At 43.9% G+C, this 24,459-nt stretch overlaps 1 protein-coding gene across 2 annotated transcripts in view; it reads left to right on the plus strand.

Annotated features, from left to right (window-relative positions):
• The first annotated feature begins 2,209 nt into the window (after positions 1-2,209).
• The window catches only part of ITPR2 (inositol 1,4,5-trisphosphate receptor type 2), a 233,566-nt gene continuing 211,316 nt past the window's right edge, over positions 2,210-24,459 (plus strand). For both annotated transcript variants that reach the window (XM_063308132.1, XM_063308133.1), the window contains exon 1: positions 2,210-2,579. In XM_063308132.1, coding sequence (XP_063164202.1) covers positions 2,488-2,579 — 92 coding nt within the window. In that variant the 5' untranslated portion in view covers positions 2,210-2,487. The remainder of the gene's footprint in view (positions 2,580-24,459) is intronic.

A 24,459-nucleotide genomic window follows, 5' to 3' on the forward strand; every position in this document is an offset into this window, starting at 1 on the left:
GAGCAGCTTGACTCTCTACATGTCTGCACAGAAGAGGAACAGAAACTAAAACAAGTCCGGGCAGATTCCTCCCCCCAGGTGATGCAACCATTAACACGTGAAAAGGAGACAATTAAAGTCAACCTCTTCACCTGGCCAAAATGATTAGTTACTATAGCAACCTTAATCTGCAGTAGGAAACATTAACATCACAATCTTGACACTATACTTCTGCTGATTCAACCCAAGATTGATTCAACCCCACTGCTTAAATCAGTTGCTCACGTTTAATTTGTGATCTACCATGATGCCCAGATCCTTCTCACAAATTCTACTGCTAAGCCAGATGCCACCTATCTTGTACCTGTGCACCTGATTTTTCCTACCTGTGCAGAACCTTACATTTCTCACCATTCAACTGTGTATTGTTGGATAGGGCCCAATGTACCTTCTAGAGAGATCCTTTTGAACCCTGAGCCTGCCTTCTGAAGTGTTAGCAATCCCTCCAGTTTTGTGTCATCTGCAAATGCATCTCTTCTTTCCTTGTCTTTATCATCTATAATAATGGTGGAGAGAACTGGACCCAGGACAGAACCCTGAGGTATTCCACTGCATACTTCTTCCATGTTGGCACAGAGACATTAAGGACCATGCATTTGCTATGTATTTCAATCAAAGTTGTTCCATATTTGTATTGTTTGTGTTTGGGGCTTAATTATCTCATTTTTCAGAATTTCTCAAACTTCCTGAACTGATTTTCCGTTCAGGCTTTCCATCCATGATACTTACCATCAATGTCTTATTTGCCCACTGCCCCCCCTCCCCAAATTCAAATTCTTCTAGTTTGTTCCCCATTTTGGGGGCAGTCCTGTCTTGTTACTGTTCCATTTTGGACTGATGGTAATAAGATTGTTACTCTAACGGGATCAGTTGTCGCATGCTAAAAAGGCATGTTTTCTTGGCTACATCCACAGAATTTGGAATCTATTAAGATAGCACGAATTGTGGATGGGGGACCTGAGGGTTGCTAACAGTACAATGTTATAATTCAACAGTAGAAGGAGCATCATATCTGCAGCAATGGTTAGTTCATATGGTGTTTGTCAACATTTGAATAATTTGATTTTTGGACAAAGGGGCAAGGAGAAAGACTTTTGAGCAATATGGTCAGGTTTCAGAGTTGTTTTGTTTATAACCTAATTTCCAGGCCTTTTGTTCCCCTTTTTTATTGCTATGCTTATCAAATTTGACTTGTGTTCATCTTTTAATGCAATTGTATGCAGGGTTGTTCGTAGGGTGTGGACAATAAAGTCAAGATGGTGGTCTGATTGAAGTTCTGCCTATTTTTTATGCGCATTGCACCCTGTGAACACCCCTAATAGTATGCATGAGTACTTTTCTTTCTTGATAAGTTTGGAATAATAATAGTAGTAGTAGTAGTTTTTGTCACCTTGGAGCAAAGCCAAGTGACTGTCAGGGACTGAGAACAGAGGCCACAGAGGAAGTAGGAAGATCAACTCAGCAGTAAAATTCACATTCCTACACCTTAAAGCAGGGTTTCTCAACCTCGGTGACTTTAAGATGGGTGGACTTCAACTCCCAGAATTCCCCAGCCAGCATGGCTGGCCGGGGAATTCTTAAAGATTGACTAGTTTTAAACTCAGCAGGGTGGAAAAGCCTTAACATCCAACTTTTGCAAACAATGCAAACCAGATGGAGAAAATGGGGAGCTGTGATATGAGACCCTAGGGAGGAAAAGTTCAGATTACTATCTTTTCTTTTCAAGCAGAGACACCTTCTTTTAAGATCTCAAGAGCTTCGGAACGGGGTGGGGTGGGGTGGCAAAGGGAGACCCCTAAACCAGAAAGCAATGGCAGAAAACCGACTCATCCCCCAACCCTCCAGGTCCCAGGAGGAAAGCTCACACCTTGAGGCCGCCCCCCGCCCGCATCTCACCATCTTCCTACATCTCCTCCCGCCCGTCGGGCCGCCCCCTTTCCTGCCGACGTCTGTGATTGGTCGGGGCGGGGTGCGATGTGGCGGGGGGGAGGAAAGCCCCTCCTTCTGAGCCGCTTCAATGGGAAACTCTCCTGCCAGAGTTTCAGTTTGTCAGCGGAGAAAGCAGCCGGAGGGGATCGCAGCGCAGGGGCTGGAAGGCAGCGAAAGGGGATCCAAGGCGTCCGGGAGCCGCGGAGAGCACTGCGAAGAGGGGAAAAGAAGGGGCGGCGAGGGGAGAGAAGAGACGGGCACCGTACTGACTTCGGATTAAGAGGCGCGGAGCTCCGGTGGAGTAGGACTGCAAAGCAGCTGCGGGAGTTTTGCGCCCGGGAGCCCGGCTGGCGCATCTCCTTGCGGCTCCGCTCGCCACCAGCTGGCGGGCTCCGGACCAGCCCTCCCCGCCTGCTGGCCGAGCGCTGCCCCGCTTGGAGTGCCCTGGGGTGGGGGGGAAGAGGAGGAAGAGGAGGTGGAAGAGGAGGAGGGCAGACCCCCGGCCGAAAATGAGCCAACATGTCTGACAAAATGTCCAGCTTTCTCTACATCGGCGACATCGTCTCGCTCTACGCCGAGGGCTCGGTCAACGGCTTCATCAGCACGCTGGGGTAAGGCGCGGGGGACGCGGGCCGGGTCCCGCCTGGGGTCGCCGGTTCCCCTGCTCGCGGGGCTCAGCCCGCTCCTCCCCCTGCTTTCGGTTTCTGGAGCCCGGGCCCCGCTCGTGTCAGCCGCCGTCGCCTTCGAAGAGGAAGAGCGGGCGAGGAGGGAGAGAAAACAGCCGCGCACAGGAAGCGGAGCTGGGGACGGGGGTTGGGGGTGCAGTCGCGCAGCTGCTGCCGGTCTAGCAGTCCCTAAGCGAGGCAGAGGGAAGGAGCGAAGGAAGCGATTGAACCCCCCCCCCCCCCAAAAAAAACTAGGGACCCTCCGATCGCTTCCCCTCCCGCTGCTACCCGGGCAACGCTTGACACTTTGGCCTGGGGCCCTCCCGCTGCCAGCCGGCGGCCCCCCCCCCCACGTGCCCGGGGGAAAGCTGGGGCGCGAGGGCAGCTTTGCCAAGAGAGCCTAGACCGGCGTCCCCCCAAGGAGGCTCCGCGGGTTCCGAGCGGCGAGGCCCGAAACGCTCCGGCCGGTGCGCGCGCGTTTGCCACGGGGTCCCTCGGGCTGCGCGGCTGCGTGCCTGCTCTCAGGCGGAGCTGCCCTTGCAACGCTGGAAGTTTAGCCCGCCGCTTATTTCCGATTAAACATCCCCGAGATGGGGCGCAGGTGAATGAGCCGCCTCCGCATTGCAACCCTTGGCTGTCCAGAAATGCGTTTGGAGCCTAGTCAGGCCCTTAGACGGAAGGGGGACTTAGCCCAGAACTAGTTCCTGTCCTGAAGTGACCCTGAGCTTGAGAGCCGAGTCCCCTGGAAGCCTCCCTTGAACGGAAGGTCTTGCTTAGCTGCAGGGGATGGTCAGGTTCAGCTCTGAACTTCCGCTTGAACGAGGTTTCCCATGAAATGTGGGCTGTACAATATGTTAAAATGGCCTTCAAAATTTAGAAATAACACGGGAGGGTTTGGATTTTGCCCCCTTGTTGATTGCTAGAGTTTTAAAAAAGTGGGTCCAAGAGAGAAAAAGTCCTGTCACATGCAGCATGGATTTTCTTAGGTCCAAGTAACTCACAGAGATGATAATTTATAGTATTGTGACTTGCAGATGGGAACGAGCATCAGATTTTTTCACTCCTCTGAAACCGGTTCCCTTGATGGGAGAGGATTTTCTCTTCTGCAGTACCTCCTTGTTCTTCGGTGCCAGCCTCTAAACTGTTCTTGGGGGGTTCCACAGGGCCATTAAAAGACTGGACAGCCATTGTCTGGAATGGTCTGAGGATTCCTGCCCTGACATCGAAGTCCTCCCTGCTCATTCTCTGAAATGCAACACCCCTTTCAGCTCAGGATAGCGGTTTGCAAGCCGCTGGGCTCCTTGCAAGGATTTGCATTTGTACTTGTCCAATCCAATAGCCAGCTGAAGATCCCCTGCTTTACAGTACGATAATATGAGTTATCAGAGCAGAAATCTGGTTCAGAGGAAAATCGATTTGGGAGTTAGTCATTATGATATAAGAATTGCTGCAAAGCTTCAGTTGTGTGTGCTGCATAAGTCTGTAAGCTGGCTTGTGCTTCGTGGTAAGCCAGACTTCTCAGAATTCTGTTTGGGCAAGATTGAGCGGGCAGATTTTACGCCTAATCTAATCTCCCTTACTTGGCTTTAGCAAGGAAGTTGGTATAGTCAAAGCAGGGTTGCTCTCTCCATGCTTCATTTAATAGTGTTATGTCTGAACTGGAAGCCTGCCTTTTTCTTCTCCTTCAGAGCCAGAACTGGGAAACAGGAACAGTTCCTTGAGGATTAGAGCTAACATTTATTTATCCTGCAGATTTCCACAGTGCAGACTTGGTATACTTAGCTTTCAGATGTTGCTACCATATTCTTCTCCACATGGCTAACTGGCTAACCGTTTCAATCAATACACGTGGTACGCTCCAGGATAGTTTACACATGCAGCAGCTGATATGTCAAAGCTCTCCCTTAGAACTGCAAAGGGATTTTCCTCTATGAAGCAGTTCCTACTTAAAAATAAACGAGATATCAGACAGAAGGTTTCTAACAGAGCCCTTCCCTTATATGCTAGCTTTCTCTCTAGCTGGGAAACCATGGAAAACAAATCTCACCTCTCTTTTGCAGTGTAAGTACGATCTAGAAGCAGTTTGTTAAATGTTTGCAGGCCATGACAATAAGGGGAACCTTCTAGATGCTAGTGGGTATGATTTTCTGGAGGTATCATTCCCTGTTATCAGCTTTGTGCTCAGTTATGGTTTATTTAGCATCGGTTATTAAATGAATCAAAATTGGCTAGATTCACACAACGTGGGAAGCAATGAATGACTTTATATTGCACTATCTGGGGTTCACATATCATGCTAAGCCAAAATTAAACAAAGCACATTGTGTCTTAGCATGAAGTATGAAGTTGACCTCCATTTAGCACAACTGAGAGCAAATGCTAAATCTAGATCAGTGGTTTTCCCTGGCTGGGGAATTCTGGGAGTTGAAGTCCACTCATCTTAAAGTTGCCGAGTTTGAAAAACAGTGATCTAGATGGAAGCTCAATGTGATGGATGATTGATCTTGATTCCTCTCCCAAACCGTTGCAGAGGGGTTTAAATAAACAGGTTGCTACAGAAGTTACATGTTATATTTCTTGCTATCTTGTGACTTCTTATCATGGCACAGAGATGAAGTGCATTTTTTCTCAAAAATTCACATAGTTGTCCCCAAGGAAATATTTGGCTGCTGAAAATAATGTTCTCATTCTACAAAGTACAGAATTTTTCTAATGTGCTTGAAGGAATGTCAGCCCTTTGAGGTAGGCCAGGTCAGGAAACACTCAACTAGGACTGCTGGAAGTCTGTTGTTACAGGGTATAATGACAGTATCTTAAAAGCTTGACAAAGAAATACTTTGTAGTAAGCATTGTTTACTGCAAGCGTTGCAGTGTCTCCTAAAAGATTCAATGCGTTCTTACTTGGAAATAATCCTGATTGTTGAACATGGTGGATTACTTTCAAGGAAATATTCATAGGACTGGATTGCATACATATTTAACTGCAGGTTGGTTACCTGATTCCTTTATTTGATGTTCTGCCTTCAGTGGGACAAAGCTGCATTTAATTTATTATTTTGCAATAAAATATAATTAAGTTGAAAGCAGTAATAACTACATTCTTTTACTGAGGGAAAGAATTTGATGCAATGGCATAGGGTTGATCAACGTCCGAAAGGTGTTCAACCTGTAAAATCTGGTTTGAACACATTTCACTGAAATCAGCGGAGACTTAGGACTTATTTCTGTCCTTATTTTTACAACCATTAACTGATTAAACACTGCTATACTAAACTTGTTAAATGACATGTTTCTTTAGCCTTTCAAACCTGATTTTAATGGCCTTTAAACAGAACTCAGACACTTCATAAATTCACCTAGTGACAGCTTATCTTTACAGATGGTCACAGCTTAAAAGAATCTTCTTTAGAGAACATTATTTGAAGATTTCATACCCTTTTTTTAAAAGGAACTTACAAACAATTTATGAATGAGACATTGATGATTGATGATACATAGTGTAACCTTCAGTGTCTCAATGAGAAAAATAAGTCCCCCTTTGTCCATAGTAGCTGTCCTTTTTTTTCCCCCACTGACAATGCTATGTCCTTGTTCCTTTCTAACATAATGGAGTTTGGAAGCTAAAGTTATACTTCTCACTTGCTTTTTAAACATATGAACCAACAATTTTGGGACAGAGTCCTAGACAATTGTGGAAAGGATGCAGTGCAATGAAAGCCTCTTCCATTTGCACACTATATAAAGGGCACACATGTGCTTCTCAGATAGACATTTAATAGAAGGATTCAGGCAAGGCATAAAGTTATAGTTTAGTTAACCACTTTTTCTTGACTAAACCTGAGTTGGTTGAATTTGTGTGCACCTACGAAGTCAATAGGGACGCGGCGGCGCTGCGGGTTAAACCGCTGAGCTGCCGAGCTTGCCGATCGGAAGGTCGGCGGTTCGAATCCGCGTGACGGGGTTTGCTCCCGTTGCTAGTCCCAGCTCCTGCCAACCTAGCAGTTCGAACACATGCCAATGTGAGTAGATTAATAGGTACCACTTCGGCGGGCAGGTAACCGCGTTCCGTGTAGTCATGCCGGCCACATGACCACAGAGGAAGTGTCTACAGACAACCGCCGGCTCTTCGGCTTTGAAACGGAGATGAGCACCGCCCCCTAGAGTCGGACACGACTGGACTTAATGTCAAGGGAAACCTTTACCTTTACTACGAAGTCAATACAAGACCAACATGGTAGTTCAGCAAGCTGAGGATGGGGCCATTGTTTAACGATTTCGGGGATTTTATTAGTGCATCTTCCAAAAACTTTTAAAAAGGCATCTACTGCATCTAGCAATATCAGGACAGTATTTTACTAGAGAAAAGCTGCAGAGAAAAAAATGCATTACAATCCTTTATGAACCTGGCAGTTCATAAAGGCCGAGAAGGCTGGCTTCCGTTTTCCTATAGTCAGTGGAAAACTTTCCAATAGTTCTTAAGATTTTATACTCGCATCCAAAGCAAACACATGTTCTCATCAGCTACTAGTTGGTGGAAGCGGCTCATGGATTATTTGAATCATGAGAGAGTTCAGTTGATTTATACTGACATAAAGTGGCACCACCCAATCGGATCTAGGCTTTGCATTTGGAACAATGCGACAGTCCAGGATCTGTATAATCAAGCAAGCTCTAAAGATTGCTTTCCTGTCCTTGATTTCAGTGGATAGCATAACCTGTGAAAATGTGCAGCCAATAACACAGACACAAATATAAGGAAAACATGTACATTCGCCAAAGTACTATTCCAGGGGTGACTTTCAAGGATTGCTACCATATAACCATATTGCTTCTATTTTTTTAAACATTTTCCTTTAGTTCTGTTACTCTTCCTCCCAAAGGAGGATAGAAAAAATAGTTTACAAAAGAACAATGAAAAGAATCTAATGCAAAACCATCAACAATAAAGCTAATATTCATCTAGTTCTGGCCACCTTATTATTCCCAAGATGGAGAGCCGCTTATCTACAATACCTCTATTTTTGCTGGATATCTTTAATCACTTGGTCTTCTGGTTGCTCTGGGCAGCTATCAAGAATTTGCATACTCTTCTCCTAATTCAGATCCTATTGCAAATCTCTGGATGACCAGATTAGAAGAGGAAGGACAGGACACTGGGGGACCCCACAATTCAACTGCCGTGGGACCAAATGAAGGAACCACCACAATGTAGTGTCTCCAGTTTCTAACCTGCTGAGGTGCTCCTGCAATACCACATGCTCAGTGGTACCACAAACCACTGAGAGCTCCAGGAAGTATATGTCTTTCCCCGTCTCCCTCCCAGCTGAGGCCATTGGTCAGGCAGCCAAGACTACATAGCATCTCTTGAATGTGCGATGTCCTAGAAGTGGCTGGCAAACATTAATTAGTTTGCCAGGTAGAAAAATATTTAACAATTTGCATGTCTCAGCATCTTAGAAGAGGTTTCACTAGAGCATGGTTTGAACAACTTGATTTTATGGTAGGATATGGGAGGTTTTGCAGAAAAATTGTGTATACGTGGTGCTCTAGCTGTTGAAGACATCGCACATATCCTGTTTGATTGTAAACCGTACTCTGTAGTAAGAGCTGATTGCTTAGGTCCTTTCTTAAGATCTATGGAGACATTTCAGAATACATTGACAAACTTTTTGCAGGGAACAAACTTGACATTACTAGGAGGAGAGTGTTGTTTATACAGACCATCCAGAAAAGCATGGATCTCCTAGAATAGCTTGGGGTGGATGGGAGGGATAATGATATAATATGAATATGTTCTACCTTTTTCTCAGCACTGTTAATAATTTCTTGATAGGGTCAAATGACTAATCAATAAATTAGTTACGGTTGTTGACTGTTTTAGTGGTGTATCTAGGCCTAAAGCCAGACTGAAATGGATCCAGGTATATTAGCTTTATATCAGGTTATCAGTCCCAACAACCTCTGTGGGACTGTGGTTTGTCTGGCGTCCTGATCATTTGCTGATTGAGGTTTCCAGCCAGTTTAATATATCTGCATTTCTCTAGAGGGAGAGAATATTGATGTAGTACTCGTAAAGATGTAGTGTTGCTAATTTTTCATTCTATCAGTAGGCGTCTTCAAACTGGGAGTGATCTGTGAGTTACAGTCCAACTCATAGGAAGAGACCGGAAGCACAGGAAAGGTTTTCTAAACCACTTTATTTAGGTAAAAGTCATCTGATTGTGTCTGCAGGGAGGAAAATAAACTGATCACTAAACCAGTTTGTTCTAGTGGTCAAGGCACCAGGCTAGAAACCAGGAGACTGAGAGCTCTAGTCCTGCCTTAGGCATGAAAGCTCGCTGGGTGACCTTAGGCCAGTCCCCCTCTCGCAGCCCAACCCACCTCTCAGAGTTTCTGTTGTGGGGAAAATAGGAGGAGGAGGGAGTATTAAGTATGTTCGCCATCTTGAATTATTTGTAAAAATAAAGGCGGGATAGAAAATCAATCAATCAATCAATCAATCAATCAATCAATCAATCAATCATAAATCAGTCTATAAACACCAGCAAAGGAACACATGTAGTACAGAATTTGGCTGATGAAAGATGTTGTTCAATATAGCAGCTTAGCTTGATAAAAAAGATTCAAAAGATTATGGATTGGAACAGAGTTTCTCTATATGAATGTTGGATGAATGGTTGGTTCTCTTTTGCTTTTCTTTAATGCAGTGGGAACTTTTTTCCAGGCTTGTGTGGAAACCTGAAAAAGGACATAGCTGTTTTAATGAGTAACAGAAAGAACCTGTACTTGCACTTGTGCAATGTCCCAAAGCCTTCTGAATCATTTTTGAAGCTTGCACATCCCTATTAGAAACATAATAAATTAAACAAGGACCCCGCATTTCACATCTATCCAAGATTGCAAGCATTTATAGAGTATAGGTAACCATTTCCCCTAAAATCTTTCTAAGGTGCTCTTCTTCAAAATGTTGTTTTCAGTATACATTAAAGGGCTAATGTTACAATGGGGTTGGTCTTGAACCTTTCGCCTGAAGAATCTGCAGCCTTGGGCCTGGATGACAATAGGCTCGGTGATGGCGCTTGTGGAAATAGTCAGACTTCCTCCCTGTGTATTATATAAGAGAAAGGAAGTCACTGTTTTCTTTAATGTCATTTTGGCACCGAATCACGGTGAGTTGAGTAGTGCCTTCCAGGCATGGCTGATGTGGGGCATTCTTTTTGACCCGTATCGTGGCTGGTGAGTGAGGGAGGAGTTGTCAAAATCTCCATGGGAGCGTCTGGCATTATTTTTAAGTTACCTCCCTCTGGACTATTACGTTACACTCTTCTACAACATGGTCAAAAGAGCATGGATTTCTCCACTGATTATCTTGATCCAAGCTCCAGTGCAGCAGCTGCTGTGCTACTAAAGCCTAGGATAGACATACAGTAGCTGAATTATGCTTCTTAACTGTATGAATCTGAGAGGCAGTTTGGTGTAGTGGTTAAGGCACCTGGCAATAAACCAGGAGACCATAAGTCCTGCCTTAGGCCTGAAGCCAGCTGGGTGACCTGGATGATTGGTTAACTGTTTGTGGTGTGAACTCATCGGAATGCTTAATAGTTTCCTCATTTGGAAGCCTGCTCCTTTCCCTGTCTGTGTAAATTATTCTTTTTTCAATAGGTACCATTCAGATAAGGCTAAGCAGCAAGTGATTTGCCTGGAGGGCCACTGTGGATTTGCTGGAGAGACTTGCTTCTCCAGTCATCCAGACTGCCTTTCTAGGTGATGACAGGTGGCCTCAGCGGTTAGACCTGCTGCAGAGATAATGTTACCTTTTTCACTCTTTGTCCTTCTTCCCAGTTCTCCCTCCTCAGGGATGAATTTGTCCCAGTGTGAAGGAGACCAAAGCTTCATGGGGCTAACCGGGTTGTTGAGAGAAACACCTTGGGCCCCTTAGCTTTACATGTCATTTTTTAAAAAAACCTTTGTCTTTTCTGCTAGAGGAGTGCCTAGTATCTGATTTGGTACCTCTGTCCCAGCTCTGTGTTGATGGTAAAGGTGACTTTCAGGTTTTGCCAGCTTTAATTCCTCTGCCATTAACAACCATCTGAGATACAGGAATGGAGAATGTGAAGTTTTTCTTGGCACAGGTATAAAGTGTTAGGCGATGCTTCACCTGCTTTAGTTTGGCAGGCTGACAGTTGAAAGTGCAAGAGCAGTAAAAAAAAAAGAGAGAGAGAGAGAGAGAGAGAAATGTTGGCTGTGCTTGGCACTGCAGTGCCAATCGCACTTTACATAGTGAGGTGAAGGCCTTTGACTGCAGGATACAAGCTGTGGCAAGGGTCCTGTCCTGTGCTTTGCCCTCTGCTGGGGAATGTAATCAAGTATAAGGAGAGAAGACTGGGGAATGCAACTTGTCCTGATCTTTCCCTGCAGACTATATTTTTGCTTTCCAAAACAATTTGGCTGTTAATCATCTGTCTTTTAGAATATGCCTGCACTGCGCTCTTAAACGGCTTCTGTCCTGTATTCATGCTGGGTTTACTCTTGACTGGCTTAAGAAAATCCTTTCTAGACTGAGATATTTGGCAACAGCTTCCAAGGAATTCAACTGATATGAATGAGGGCCAGTTTGGTGTAGTGGTTAAGGCACCAGGCTAGAAACTGGGAGACTGTGAGTTCTAGTTCCGCCTTGGGCATGAAGCCAACTGGGTGACCTTGGGCCAGTCCCGCTCTCTCAGCCCTAGGAAAAAGGAGGCAAGGGCAAAGCACTTCCAAAAATCTTCCCAAGAAACCTGCAGGACTAGTCCAGGCAGTTGCCAGGAATCAACACTGACTTGATGTCTGTCTGTCCATCCATGCATGCATGCACGCACACACACATACACACAAAGCATAAAAATGCACATACATGAAGACGCAACCAGTTTTAAAATAAAATTTCCCTCTTGCCACCCTGTTGGTATCTAATATCTTCTGGGATTACTTGTAATAGTAGTTCTGTGATAGCACAGTGGTTATAACATTTGCCTAGCAGAAAGGAGACTGCTGGTTTGCAACCTGGTAGAAATGTCTTTTTCTTTTTTAATTACCATTTTTCTTTCCTTGGGACCCTTTTATCTCACCTGGCTGGGGAAATGATGAATTAGTGCATTGCTAGGCTGCTTAAGAAGAAAAGCAATGGAAAAGTAGGTAGTTCAGAGAAAGAAAAATAGTAGTAAAGCAACAACGACAAAAAAATTCTGCCAGATTTCAAACTAGCAATATATTATATGCTAAGCAAGTGTTACAACCACTGTGCTATTGTAGAGCTACTGTTAAAGGTAGCCCTAGATGGTATTAGAGATCATGGCAACCATTGACGGAGCTGAGGGGCCATTCCTGCTTCTGCAAATAGCAAATTAAAGTGCAGGGAGTGACCTAGAAAAAATAATGTGTCACAAGCAAAATGGACAGTAGTGCTTGAGGTAACAGAAGCAGGAAAACACTACTCTGAAAGTGGAGCAGGAAAACATGCCAGTGGGTTGCTTTCAAGGTGGGTGAGGGTGAGTACAGAGCAGTGTCATCCGTTCTTTCTATCCAGATATAGTGGTTGGTCCACAGAGGCATCCAGAGCAACATGGGAATGCAAATAGCCCCCTAGACACCCAACCCCCAGCTTTTAAGAACCAAGTTGACAGATATGGAACATCCCACGGAAGTGAAATTAGGGAAGTCTGAGGATGTAAGGAACAGGCCTCTTGGCAAACTTGGTCAACCCAGGAAGTACCACTGCATTGTAAAAATGCTGAAGAAGGGCTAATTCATACATGCATGCGTACAGGAAAAAGCCATTGGGAACATTATTTATTTAGAAAGCTGACACCACCCTTTTCAACCCTAGGATTTTCAAGCCAACTTTGAATGAGTTATAATAGCACAGCTCTCTTCCCCTATCCATGATATGCCCAAGCAAACTGGCAATCATTCATCTCTTAGCCTGCGGAAGAGGCTGAGATGCTTCCCACCATTCTGCAGCCTCAGAACAATACTTGGTAAAGTTCACATGAGATGCTGAGACAAAATATTAGGTAGCAAGAGTGTTGACGATACCAGCATTCATTTCCTGCACGGTGCATTTTATCCAAGGTTTTGGACTCAGTGCTCTTTTGAAGAACAGAGTATCTCTTTAACATGGATCACAGAAAACGAACCAAAGAAGCCCACTGTGGCTCAATCAAATTCCCACATCATTGTCATTGACATGATGTGGGAATTTGCCCAGTTAATCCAATTTTGAGGGTTTGCATGACACCAAATTATAAACCATATGGGTTGAGTTAGCACGCTATAATAATCTAAAATGTGGTTGCCTAGTTTACAGTTCATTGTGTTATGAGGACCCTCCAAATGGGGTTAATTGAGGTTAATTATCATAGTTAGATAACCATGAATAACATACTGTGAAGACAGAGGCACTGAGTTCATAACAAGTGCAATCTAATATAATGAACAACTTGTTTAAAATTTAAGTAAATCTTCCTCTCAGGCATGTCCTAGTTTAAACTGTTGTATAGTTGTATGCAAACATTGCAACACCCTTGGTCAAATGGTATGTTTCAAGAAATCTCTAAGTAAATAAACTGACATAGCTTCTCGATGGCCCAAAGTTAAACACGACACCTTTCTGCAGATTGGAATGCACACTTAGTATTTATGTGTAGGTGCTTACAGATTGAAAATGTGAAAACAATTAATATGGCAGGTACAGATATCTGGAAACCCTTTCAGTCAGTACTTGGCAGAAATAACATGCTCAGGTCAGGGTGTACTATGTCTACAGCATTCCCATAATCTATTAAGGAAATTACCCAGTCAGAAAATGACGTAAGGTGTGTATGGAAAGAGTTGTTCTTGACAAATACATGCTGACTTTTGGTAGTTACTGTATTGTTTTCAAGGTGCAGTTTCTTTATGATCTGATCTAGAAACTTTCCAGCTAGTTCCTTCAGCAGTTTACAATGCAATTCATCTAATCTTTGAGATTGAAGATCATTCAAAGTAAAGATTCTATCAATTCCAAACTTCAGTCCTTTTTGTTTTTGTTGGGGACGTCTGAACCAAAATATGAGTTGAGAAGCAATGCCTTTTCTGTGCTTTTTAGAGTGTTTTTCTTTCTTCACTGAGCGGTTAGTGTACAGATTGTGTTCTGTATAGCACACGTTTATTAGGGCCTAAATTGTTTTGGTCTGTAGCTCATTTTATCAGATTTATAGTCTGTGTGTGTATATACACAGACGTATACATGTGCTGGTGGGGAGAAAGATTGCGTACAGTGAGATCAGAAGGAACTGTTTAATTTAGCTATTTACAGTTTCACGTAATTCAGAATGCTTCATTAATTTGATGAAATAGACTACAGCTCACCAGAAGTTAAAGACACATAATAAATTTGTCTTTACTGTTGTACAAGATTCTGTTATTTCTTCAACCTCATTTTTTTATGAAGAGAGAGAGAGAGAGAGAGAGAGGGTTGCCCTTACCTTCTTCCTAGGGCAGAATGAGAGGGACTGGCCCAAAGTTCCCCAGCTAGGCAAGACTAGAACTCACAGTCTCCTGGTTTTTAGCCTGGTGTCTTTAACCACTACACCAAATTGGCTTTCAAGATTAATAATAGGTCTTGAAAAGATCCTTAATTGTTGCCATGGATTTTAGTCCTGCTTAAGGACTCTTGAAACTCTGAAGCTGTGTGTTAAAAAAAAATGCAAGGGAGCAGCCTGGTTAGCATTTGATTTTGCCTTGTCTCTCAGCCTGAGCTTTGATGATCATAAACAGAATTAGGGAAAAAGCTTACAATTTAGAAAATAATGTGTCCCTCTGGTATGTTTTATTCAGGTACAGTAGACTGCATGGGTGTTCCACTTTTATTTATTTCTGTTTATTTAAAAGATGTATACGCTTGACTGTAGCCAAAAGGCCAAGAGCGTTTATTGTTGCCAGACTTAATGCTTCACCATCAAAAGTCCTGGAAAGGAGATATTTATTTAACCCTTCACTTCCAAGGTCAAATCTGTATCCTGCATGGAGGCTGTTATTGAACCAATATCACATGATCAGCTGAGCTGTCCATTGTACCATTCAAGGCTCTGAATTAGTATCACCCTTCCATGTAAATTGCTCCAGGTCTTCTACGGAAGAGAATATAATTCTCCTTTAAGCCAATAAATCCTTAGAAACCTCCCCCCTCAAAACAGTATTAAAATATTGTACAGTCATGACTGCTGGAGGAAACTTTCGGTATAATTAAGATTTGGTAGACAGTTTCCACGTTACACAGTTTGCCCTTTTCGATTGACTGGATTGATTGATTGATTCAGTTTGTATGGCTGCCCGTCTCGGCAAGTGACTCTGGGCAGCGACCAGTCTTAAAATAAATTAAAAACAAATTTTCATCATAAATACAAAAATTGAAGTACACAGCAGCCAAGGAAGAAGTCACTATCGATGGTTGTTAGCACAATCAGGAGGCAGGACCCTGTTTTGTGATGTTTATTGTCTGAGTTTTTATACAGACCTTTGGTCTATGACCATAAATAAAATTTGAAATTTGGATTACTCAGAGCCCGTGGAATTCTTTCTTTCCCTTCCTGGAATAGGAAGAACTCTGCTTCAGGCCCATATGAAGAGCACATTCACAGTGATGTACAGTATCTAATCCTTTGAATAAATCTGCCACATTGCCAATACCTCTGGGGAGTGTGAATGAGTAATCAAGGTTCAACGAGCAACACAGCTTGTTTCTGTATCCTCACTTTGAAATCTTAATCCATCCTCTTAGAGGCTGCGAAGCTAAGATCCTGAAACTTTTAGTCAGATTTTGACAGCTGGCTACCCTTGTCCTGTGAGCAACTTTGAAGCAGAGGATGTGTTCATTCTGTTTATTATAAGCTGCCAAAAGTTAATTGTTGCTTAAACAAAACTGAGAGCTTGCAATTCTATAATCAAGGCATAAATGAGCAGAGCATTTGGCCTCTGGGTCTCAGCTGCAGCCTTAAATACATTTTCTAGGTATAGCTAAGCCTTGTAAGAAGTAGAATGGACTTAGTAAATCTGTCCAGGGCTGAAGTTGTATGTTACATTGTTCTCCGCTAATCTTCATGTGTTTTCAGGAACGGTTGACTTAGATTTAATTCCTTGTCTCTCAGCAAGTATGGTCAAATTGTTATATTATTTATTTATACACACACACACACACACACATATACACACATACACATACATACATATATTATATATACACATACATACATACACACACATAAACATACACACACACACACACACACTGTATATATATAATATATTCTGTAATGTTATTAGTAGAACACAGTTCCCAAATTTGGCACCAAAAACAAATCAACAAGGGGATTGTGAAGATCTGTATTGGGCGATCTTGGAATTTATTTATTTATTTATTTAGTTTTCAAATTTATATAGCCACCCATTTCATAAACAAGAGACTCTGGGCGGTGCACAAACAGCTAAAAACAATAAATAAATACATTAAAAATATATTAAAAAACCAACTAAAACAAAGAATAAAAGATGAAGGGATGTTAGAAATAAGGGAGCCACCTCATTAATTCACCCATTCCCTAGGGTCCCCAGGCCTGCTGGTTTAATCAGGTCTTGAGGAACCTCCGGAAGCTCAACAGTGATGAGGCCAACCTCATCTCAGGGGGGAGAAGATTCCACAGTGTGGGGCCACAGCAGAAAAGGCCCGCTACCTAGGGCCTGCCAGATGTAGCTCCCTAGGTGACGTAACCGTTAACATACCCTGTGTGCTGAATCTGGTAGGATTAATCACAAAATAGAATTGTACAGTTGGAAGATATCACAAAGGTCCTTTTGTCCAACCTTCTACAATGTGCAGGAAAACCATTTAAACCTTCTTGGGCAGATGGCTATTTAGCCTCTTTAGTAAAACTTCAAGGGATGGAGAACACCCTACCTCTGCAGGGTGACTATTCCACTGTTGGACAGTTCTTAGTATTGGGAACTTGATATGTAAATGAAATCTAATAATTTCAGTGATTTGCAGCTAACAAAAATATTTGCTAAGTTATCATTTCCCAGTACACATGCATCAATCATAAAGACAAGAAATATAAAAGAGACAAGAAATAGAAAAGAGAGTGTCAACTTGTTCTCATTTTTCTAATTTAGTCCTCAGTTCTTTACCCTCAGCTAGATGGGTGATTGTTCACGAAACATTAAAACTATGCAAACCACTGAAACTGTCCAACCTCTTGAAAGCTCAAGGCAACCACTTTGTGAGTTTCCCTCATCATCTGGGCAAGTGTGTGCAATGCAAAGAAATCACATCTACCAACATTGCTGCCCACATGGATGTCTGCAAGAGAAAAACCTTGGTGTGTATGACTATGTGAATATTGGTTTCTGAGCAAGCAAGAATTTTGATAGTACAGAGGTACGCCACAACTGGTTTGACAATAGGGCTCCAGTCTCTTCAACAAAGTTGTGTGATGGTTGCCTATTCTAAAAACACTCTCAGACTCACAAGCAGGAGCGCACGGAATGAAATGGGCTTGTTTGGAGAAAAAGTGTTTTACAACCCAAATGACGGTTTTCTTCTGACTGGGTGGTAGGTCTATGATAAAATCCATAGAAATCTCATCCCAGGGATGGGATGGGCTGGCCACCAGCTGCAGAAGCCCCTGTGGTTTACCCCCTTTTCACTTTGAGATGGCACAAATAGGACAGGAGGCAACATAGTCTTTGACATCCCTCCTTAAGGTCCGCCACCAAAATTGACGACAAACCAAATGCAAGGTCTTGACAAAACCAAAGTGTCCAGCAAGGTTGTCATCATGGGAATGCTGCAAAACATCAGCCCTCAAAGTTTCAGGCACATAAAGGTGGTGTTCCACCCATGCCAGACTGTTTTCAAAAGAAACATTGTCTCTATTAGCCAGCAACCAAGTGTCAGATTTCAGCGCCTGGAGAAAGTCCTTCTGTAACTGACAAGGAACTTGCATTTTCCGCTTCCCAGACGGGGCTGGGGGCTGGGTTGCCTGCGCGTGGGTCTGGCTCTGAGTGACAGCAACCAAGCCCAGTTGTGGTTCAGTGAGAACAGTCCCAACTATATCTGCCACGTGGTCAGAGTCCTGAGGCAAACATGACAAAGCATCGGCCAGAAAGTTTTTCTTTCCCGGAATAAATTGTAATTGGAAGTTAAAGCGACTGAAAAATTGAGCCCAGCGAATTTGTTTAGGACTGAGATGCCGGGGGGTGCGGAGGGCTTCCAAATTCCTGTGATCTGTCCAAACTTCGAAAGGGCATTTAGCACCTTCCAGGAGGTGACGCCAGTCTTCCAAAGCGGCTTTTACAGCAAAAGCCTCCTTTTCCCAAACATGCCACCAGCGTTCAGTTTCAGAAAATTTTCTGGACAGATAAGCGCAGGGTTTTAGGTGATTTTCGGAATCTCATTGTAATAATATAGCCCCAGTTGAGAAGTCAGAAGCATCAACTTGGACCACAAAGCGGTGTTCAGGATCAGGGTGCTGTAAAATAGGCTCAGCAGTGAAGAGGGTTTTTAACCTCTCAAATGCTGCCTGGCATTCAGGTGTCCATTTCAGCACTGCCCCAGGATTTTTCACCTTGTGTGTCTCTCCCAAACCCTTGGTGCGCAGTAAGGGGCAGAGCAATCTCAGCAAACCCCTGGATCAAGTGGCGATAATAATTACTGAACCCTAGAAAACTTTGTAATTGCCGCCAGGTGCAAGGGCGTTCCCAACTTAAAATCGCCTGAATTTTTTCAGGGTTCATCTCAATGCCATTGTCAGATATCCTATAGCCTAGATAGTCAAGACGGGTTTTGTGAAATTCACATTTAGAAAGCTTTGCATAGAGTTTGGCATCTCTAAGCTTGCTTAACACCTGTTTGAGGAGGCGTTCATGTTCCTCCTCGGTTTCAGTGTAAATGAGAACATCGTCTAAGTAAACCAGGACCCCTTTAAACAAATGATCATGTAACACTTCGTTAATCAATTGCATGAAGACACCGGGTGCCCCGGCTAACCCAAAAGGGAGGACTTTGTACTGAAATGAACCCAATGGGCAATTAAAAGCAGTTTTCCACTCGTCTCCAGCTTGTATGCGGATGCGAAAATAGGCTTCACGAAGGTCGAGCTTGGAGAAAATTTTACCCGTTGGCAAATGGGCGAACATGTCTTTCATTAGAGGTAGGGGGTATTTGTTGCAGATTGAGACGGAATTTAACCCCCGATAGTCCGTACAAAGTCTAAGCGTGCCATCCTTCTTTTCCCGGAAAAACACAGGGGCCCCAACTGGGGAATTTGCAGGTTCAATAAACCCCCTTGACATATTTTTGTCAATAAAGTCACGCAATGCCTCCAGCTCTTTCTGAGTCATTGGATAAATTTTCGGCTTGGGTAATTGAGCGTTGGGAACCAACTCTATTGCACAGTCAGTCTTTCGATGGCGGGGCAGCTGGTCCGCTTCCACTTCTCCAAAGATGTCTGCAAAGTCTCGGTATCACTCGGGCAAGCCTTCTAAGTGTGGCAAGCTGGGGCGTGGCATGGCGATCGCAGCTCTTCCCACCCCCACACGTGAAGGTCTCTCCACTGTAGGAGCTTGGTAAAACCCATCCTTAAAGTAACAGTCCGGTGCTCCCAATTTATATATGGGCTGCGCAAAGTCAACCAGGGAATTCCCAGAATTACCATGGGATTGCCAACAGGCGCCACAATAAATTTTAAAGCCTCCCTGTGGCTGCCCATTTGCATCGCTACATTTCCAATGAAATGAGTTGCCGGACCCCCACCCGCCGTTGACCTGTCTAACTGGGTGAAGATCAAAGGCTGCTGGAGGGGAAGGCTAGGCAAGTCCAATGCAGCAACCAGATCAGGGTGGATGAGACACCTTGAACACCCAGAGTCAACTAGAGCCCAGACTTCCGTAGTCTTAGTGCGGGAGCCCAACTTCACTTTCACTGCTAGAGTGGGGCAATCAGCACTCACCATAGCATCCTTGCGCCCAGCCTCCACCTGCCCGCAGGCGCTTTTCAGGGCAGATGGCTGGCATTTCCCGCCGGCTCCTTAGAGGGAACATCAGCCTCTTCTGAGAAGTAAATCTCTTCTTCCGTGTCAGTAGCCCCCTTGGCTGCTGTCATCCGTTGCGATGGGGGGTGATTTGGCCTGCACTTTTGTCGCTCAATCTCCAGCCTTGGTTTTCGGGCAGTCTGCGGCTCGATGCCCTACCTTTCCGCATCAGATACACTGGCCCCGCGTGTAGCGCCAATGCCTCTCCTCGTCCCACGTTCTGTAGCCTGATGGGGCAGCAGTTGCCCTGCTTCGGGGTCCCTGCGTTGTGGTTGGTGGTCTCTCGGGCCGTCTGGCTTGCATGTAGGTGCGCTGGGCATGCTCAGCCTTCCCGGCCAGACAGATCCAGTCGTGCAACGACTCTGGGTTGTCTCTGCATAGCGCCCATTTTAGGACGTCCCGATTGAGCCCATCTTTAAACCTTTCTACGAAGGTTGACTGAGACCAATTGGGGACCTTGCCTGCCAAAGCTTTAAATTTCAGGGCATAGTCGGCTACTGACCTGGGGCCCTGGATGAGATCCTTTAGTGCCTCCTTAGCTCTTGCCTTGGCTAGAGGATCCTCAAAGTGCAGCTTTAATGCTAACACAAAGTCCTCAAAGGACTCGAGCTCAGGGGCGTCAGCCTCCGTTAATTGGACATACCAGTCCGCCGCTCTGCCTTTTAGCTTAGTGGCCGCTGCCGTTATCTTAGCCTCTTCGGAAGGGAAGCATGGCCCGAATTGCCTCATGTAGCTCTTCACATTAGTTAGACAAAAAGATAGCTTGGTGGGATCCCCATCAAAATTGACAGAAAAGTCCTTCACCGCCCCTCCTGCTGGAGCGGAACCAGTGGCGGCTCGAGTGGTGGGGCCCCAGGTCATGGTAGTGATCCCTCTTCGGGGTGGAGATCCATCCTGGAGCCGTCTGCGGCCCCGCTCCGCTGCCGGTTCAGGGGGGAGGATGGGGGATGGTTGCGTGAAGCTGGGACTTCCATCGTACCTCTCCTGGCCACCCACCGCTAAAGACAGGTTTTTTAACAGATACTTCATCGATTCCATTTTCGCCTCCAGTACTCTCAGCCTCTCAGGGGTTTGAGATTCCTCTCTCTGTCGCATGTCAGGCTGTCTCCCTGTTGCTACTGTGGTAGATTCCACCTCTGGGGTCAGCAGGAACCGGTGCTTCCAGGATGCCTGGGACATTCCTGGCTGGGGCTCTCCCATCGTATCCCAGGTGATCAGCTCTGCAGGCGGTCCGCTCGGTGCCGGTTGCTCTGGCTCTCCCCCATCGCTAGATCCCCCCAGCTCAGGGCTGGAACTCGAATCCTTCTGGTAATATGAAAGTTCGGGGGGGGGGGGGTGGCTCGGCTCTCTACTCTGGATCGTCGACTCAGGCAATGGGTTAGTCGGCTCCTCAAGTTCCCCGGATGCTAGTTTCGACTCTGCCATCGCTAACTGCTTCCTTCACAAGAATTGATCTTGGTAGGAGCTAATGGTGAACTTTGGTGATTCTCAGCTTTATGTGATGGTTGCCTATTCTAAAAACACTCTCAGACTCACAAGCAGGAGCTTAATAATATCTGGTTTATTTAAGAATAGGATGCAAGTACAAAGAAAACTGAGAATGATAAAAGCGCACCAAAATCGAACTAAAACCCCCCAATACAAGTGAAGTCCCACCCCCCATACAATCATCTCAAATTCACAATCCCAGGTGCTCCTAATGAGTTCTGCTGATCAGCAGGAAAAGACCTTGAACAGAGAAGATAACCCAAACACATTCCATCTAAATGAACACAGATAGAGAGCTTGGTACAAGGTCCCACAGCAGCTCTCTCCCAACCAGAAACGCGCGTCAGTGCCTTGGCATGTGAAACATTATGATGTACAATGCACATTGAAACGGTGGACATGACAATTGACATTTTCAGACAAATTAACCCATAAGTGAAAGGTCTCCAACACTGTGGTGCTGGAGGAAAATTCTGAGAGTGCCTTGGACTGCAAGCAGATCAAACCAGTCCATCCTCCAGGAAATAAAGCCAGACTGCTCACTTGAGGGAATGGTATTAAAGGCAAAACTGAAATACTTTGGCCACGTAATGAGAAGACAGGACACCCTGGAGAAGATCCTGATGCTAGGGAGAGTGGAAGGCAAAAGGAAGAGGGGCCGACCAAGGGAAGGTGGATGGATGATATTCTAGAGGTGACGGACTCGTCCCTGGGGGAGCTGGGGGTGTTGACGACCGACACGAAGCTCTGGCGTGGGCTGGTCCATGAAGTCACAAAGAGTCGGAAGCGACTGAATGAATAAACAACAAATGAAAGGTCAGATATGGACTACACTATAGGTGGCAGATTATAAGATGATAGATGTGATGATAGATGCTATGTGCCACGATATTGTTTGTGTGTGTGTGTGTGTATGTGTGCAAGAGAGAGAGAGAGAGAGATTGTAGCAAGAGTCAGATTTAAAAACATTTTTGTTCCTTTTTATGTTTGTTCAAAACTTCAGCAAGTTAATTTTACAACATGGAGGAGTTCTGATTGTATAATAGTGTCCTTGGACATATTTTGGGATTTTTATTCACCCATTAAATTTTGGTTCTGGGAAATTAGTCAGAGGATCTCTTTTGAAACAGGAGTAGCAGAGGAATGTTGCACACAAATGCATTTATCTGGATATGGTCGTAAAAGACAGTACAAAATAAAATTTTTGAGGCAGCGTCAGGCAATTGGTGTCAGTGGTGTTGTCTCTTGCAAAATGGTAGACCAGCCTTTCTCAACTTTTTGACCCTGGAGGAATCCTTGAAATGTTTTTTGGGCCTCAGGGAACCCCTGCTCATTCAGGCTCAACTATAGGCCAGAATTTACAAAATTATTATATTCCTTTCATGTATAGGGCTGTATATATGCACGAACAGTGTTCTTAAACTAAACATGAAGAATGAAACTTTTTAACATGAAGTTGTCCAAATTTGAAATAATTTTTTTAATAAATCGTGATCTCCCAGGGAACCCCTAGTGACCTCTCACGGAACCCGAGGGTGCCACGGAACCCTGGTTGAGGAACCCTGCAGTGGACTGATGGCAGGTACTAACTGGATTTATTTAAACAATTTTTAGCTTGCCGTTCATCAAAATAATGTCATGTGCATGTCATTGGGTGCTTAGTGGCAGACCCAAATATTTCTGTATCAATTGGAGAGAAATGCTGGTCATTACCAGGTTGTGAGTTTTGCTGAAAGCGTAGTGAAAACCTGCAAAACTGGCTTTTGGTGACAGGACAAATATGCATACTGTGGGCAACAGGAGCTGTACAATACCTACTCAGAGGACCTGAATATGTGCACTGTTCTTATGGGTGTACAAGTAGGAAAGAAAGTATCGATGTGATGAAGACATGTGTCTTCAAATATTGAGTGAATAGTTATAGCCACTGAGCAGCTAGAATTGGATGCGGTCCTATACTTAAGAAAGCACTACTGTAAATGCCTGTATTTAGCTTTTTAATGGGGAAACAGGTCCTTTCAAAAGTTCCTGAAAATCCTTAATCCTAATCTTAATCCTAATCTTTAGGTTGACATGTCTCCCGTGATACAGTTGGGCCCAACCAGAATCATATTCCATTCATTTTGTAGGCAAGAGGGCCTAAAACTTGGTTTATCTCAATGTTTATTTTTGATGTGGGAAGATCAGGCTTTAAATGCCCATACTCCAGTTCCTTGTTAATTTTTATCACGTTGGCTATAATAAATTACTTGCGCCTGAACAAATGGTTGGGTTGCGTATGACTCCGTGCAAGGAGCATGTTAATGCTGATACAATAAAAGAGATGTACAAAATTAACTTCAGAAGTATTCCTTTTTTTAATGACTTTTATATTCCTGATAAATAAATGCAAAGTATCTTATTAAACGTTTGAATACTTTCATATTTGAAAGGAGGAAGAGTCTGTCTGACTCTAGAGGTGGAGACTTACATGTCTCCGTGCAGGTCCTAAGTAATTTTCCAACTGTATCTAATATCTGTTTCCTCTTGGTTGGGTATTGCAACATTTAATGTTATTTCTTATGCGAATCAGATTTTTTTTCCTAGACTCAATTTTTTATACAGGAACTTCATGTAGTTTGTATATATAAGCAGTTTTTTGAGCGGAGGGGATGGTATTGTTACTTACCTGTTTCCCTTATCTATTGCTGCCTTGATTTCTCTTCTTTTCCTTCTAATAGAAAACAGAGATTGTATAGGAGATGTGATATTATAATGCTGTGTAGCTGAATCAGCTGCATAATAGCAGTGACTATGTTTATTGTCACTGAAGACAAGCAAAGTCAATTCAGAGTAAGGGCAAACGTTCCCTAATCATATTGCTGAATATTTAGAGTGGGGAGCAAAGTAGTAAATCCTCTTTTTAACTTGGATTTCAGAGAGTTTCTTCTTGTAATTTTCATTTAGCATTCAGCTTGCTTGCGGAGAGGTTTACTTAGAGCTAAGTAAATTCATTCATTCATTCATTCATTCATTCATTCATTCATTCATTCATTCTATTTCTATAGCTGCCCATCTCAGCAAGTGACTCTTATATAAATTAAGCATGGATGGGAATGTTTCTCTCTACATGATGCCTCTTTATTGTATTACAGACTAAGTTTTGAGGCATGCATAATTGAAGTCTCTAATAGATAGCACTTTAGGCTTTTTCTATTTGTTTTAAGGTTGCTAAGGACAATGCCAAGAAAGAC

This window comes from Candoia aspera, chromosome 7 (genome assembly GCF_035149785.1).
Source record: "Candoia aspera isolate rCanAsp1 chromosome 7, rCanAsp1.hap2, whole genome shotgun sequence".
In the NCBI taxonomy this organism is placed as follows: domain Eukaryota; kingdom Metazoa; phylum Chordata; class Lepidosauria; order Squamata; family Boidae; genus Candoia; species Candoia aspera.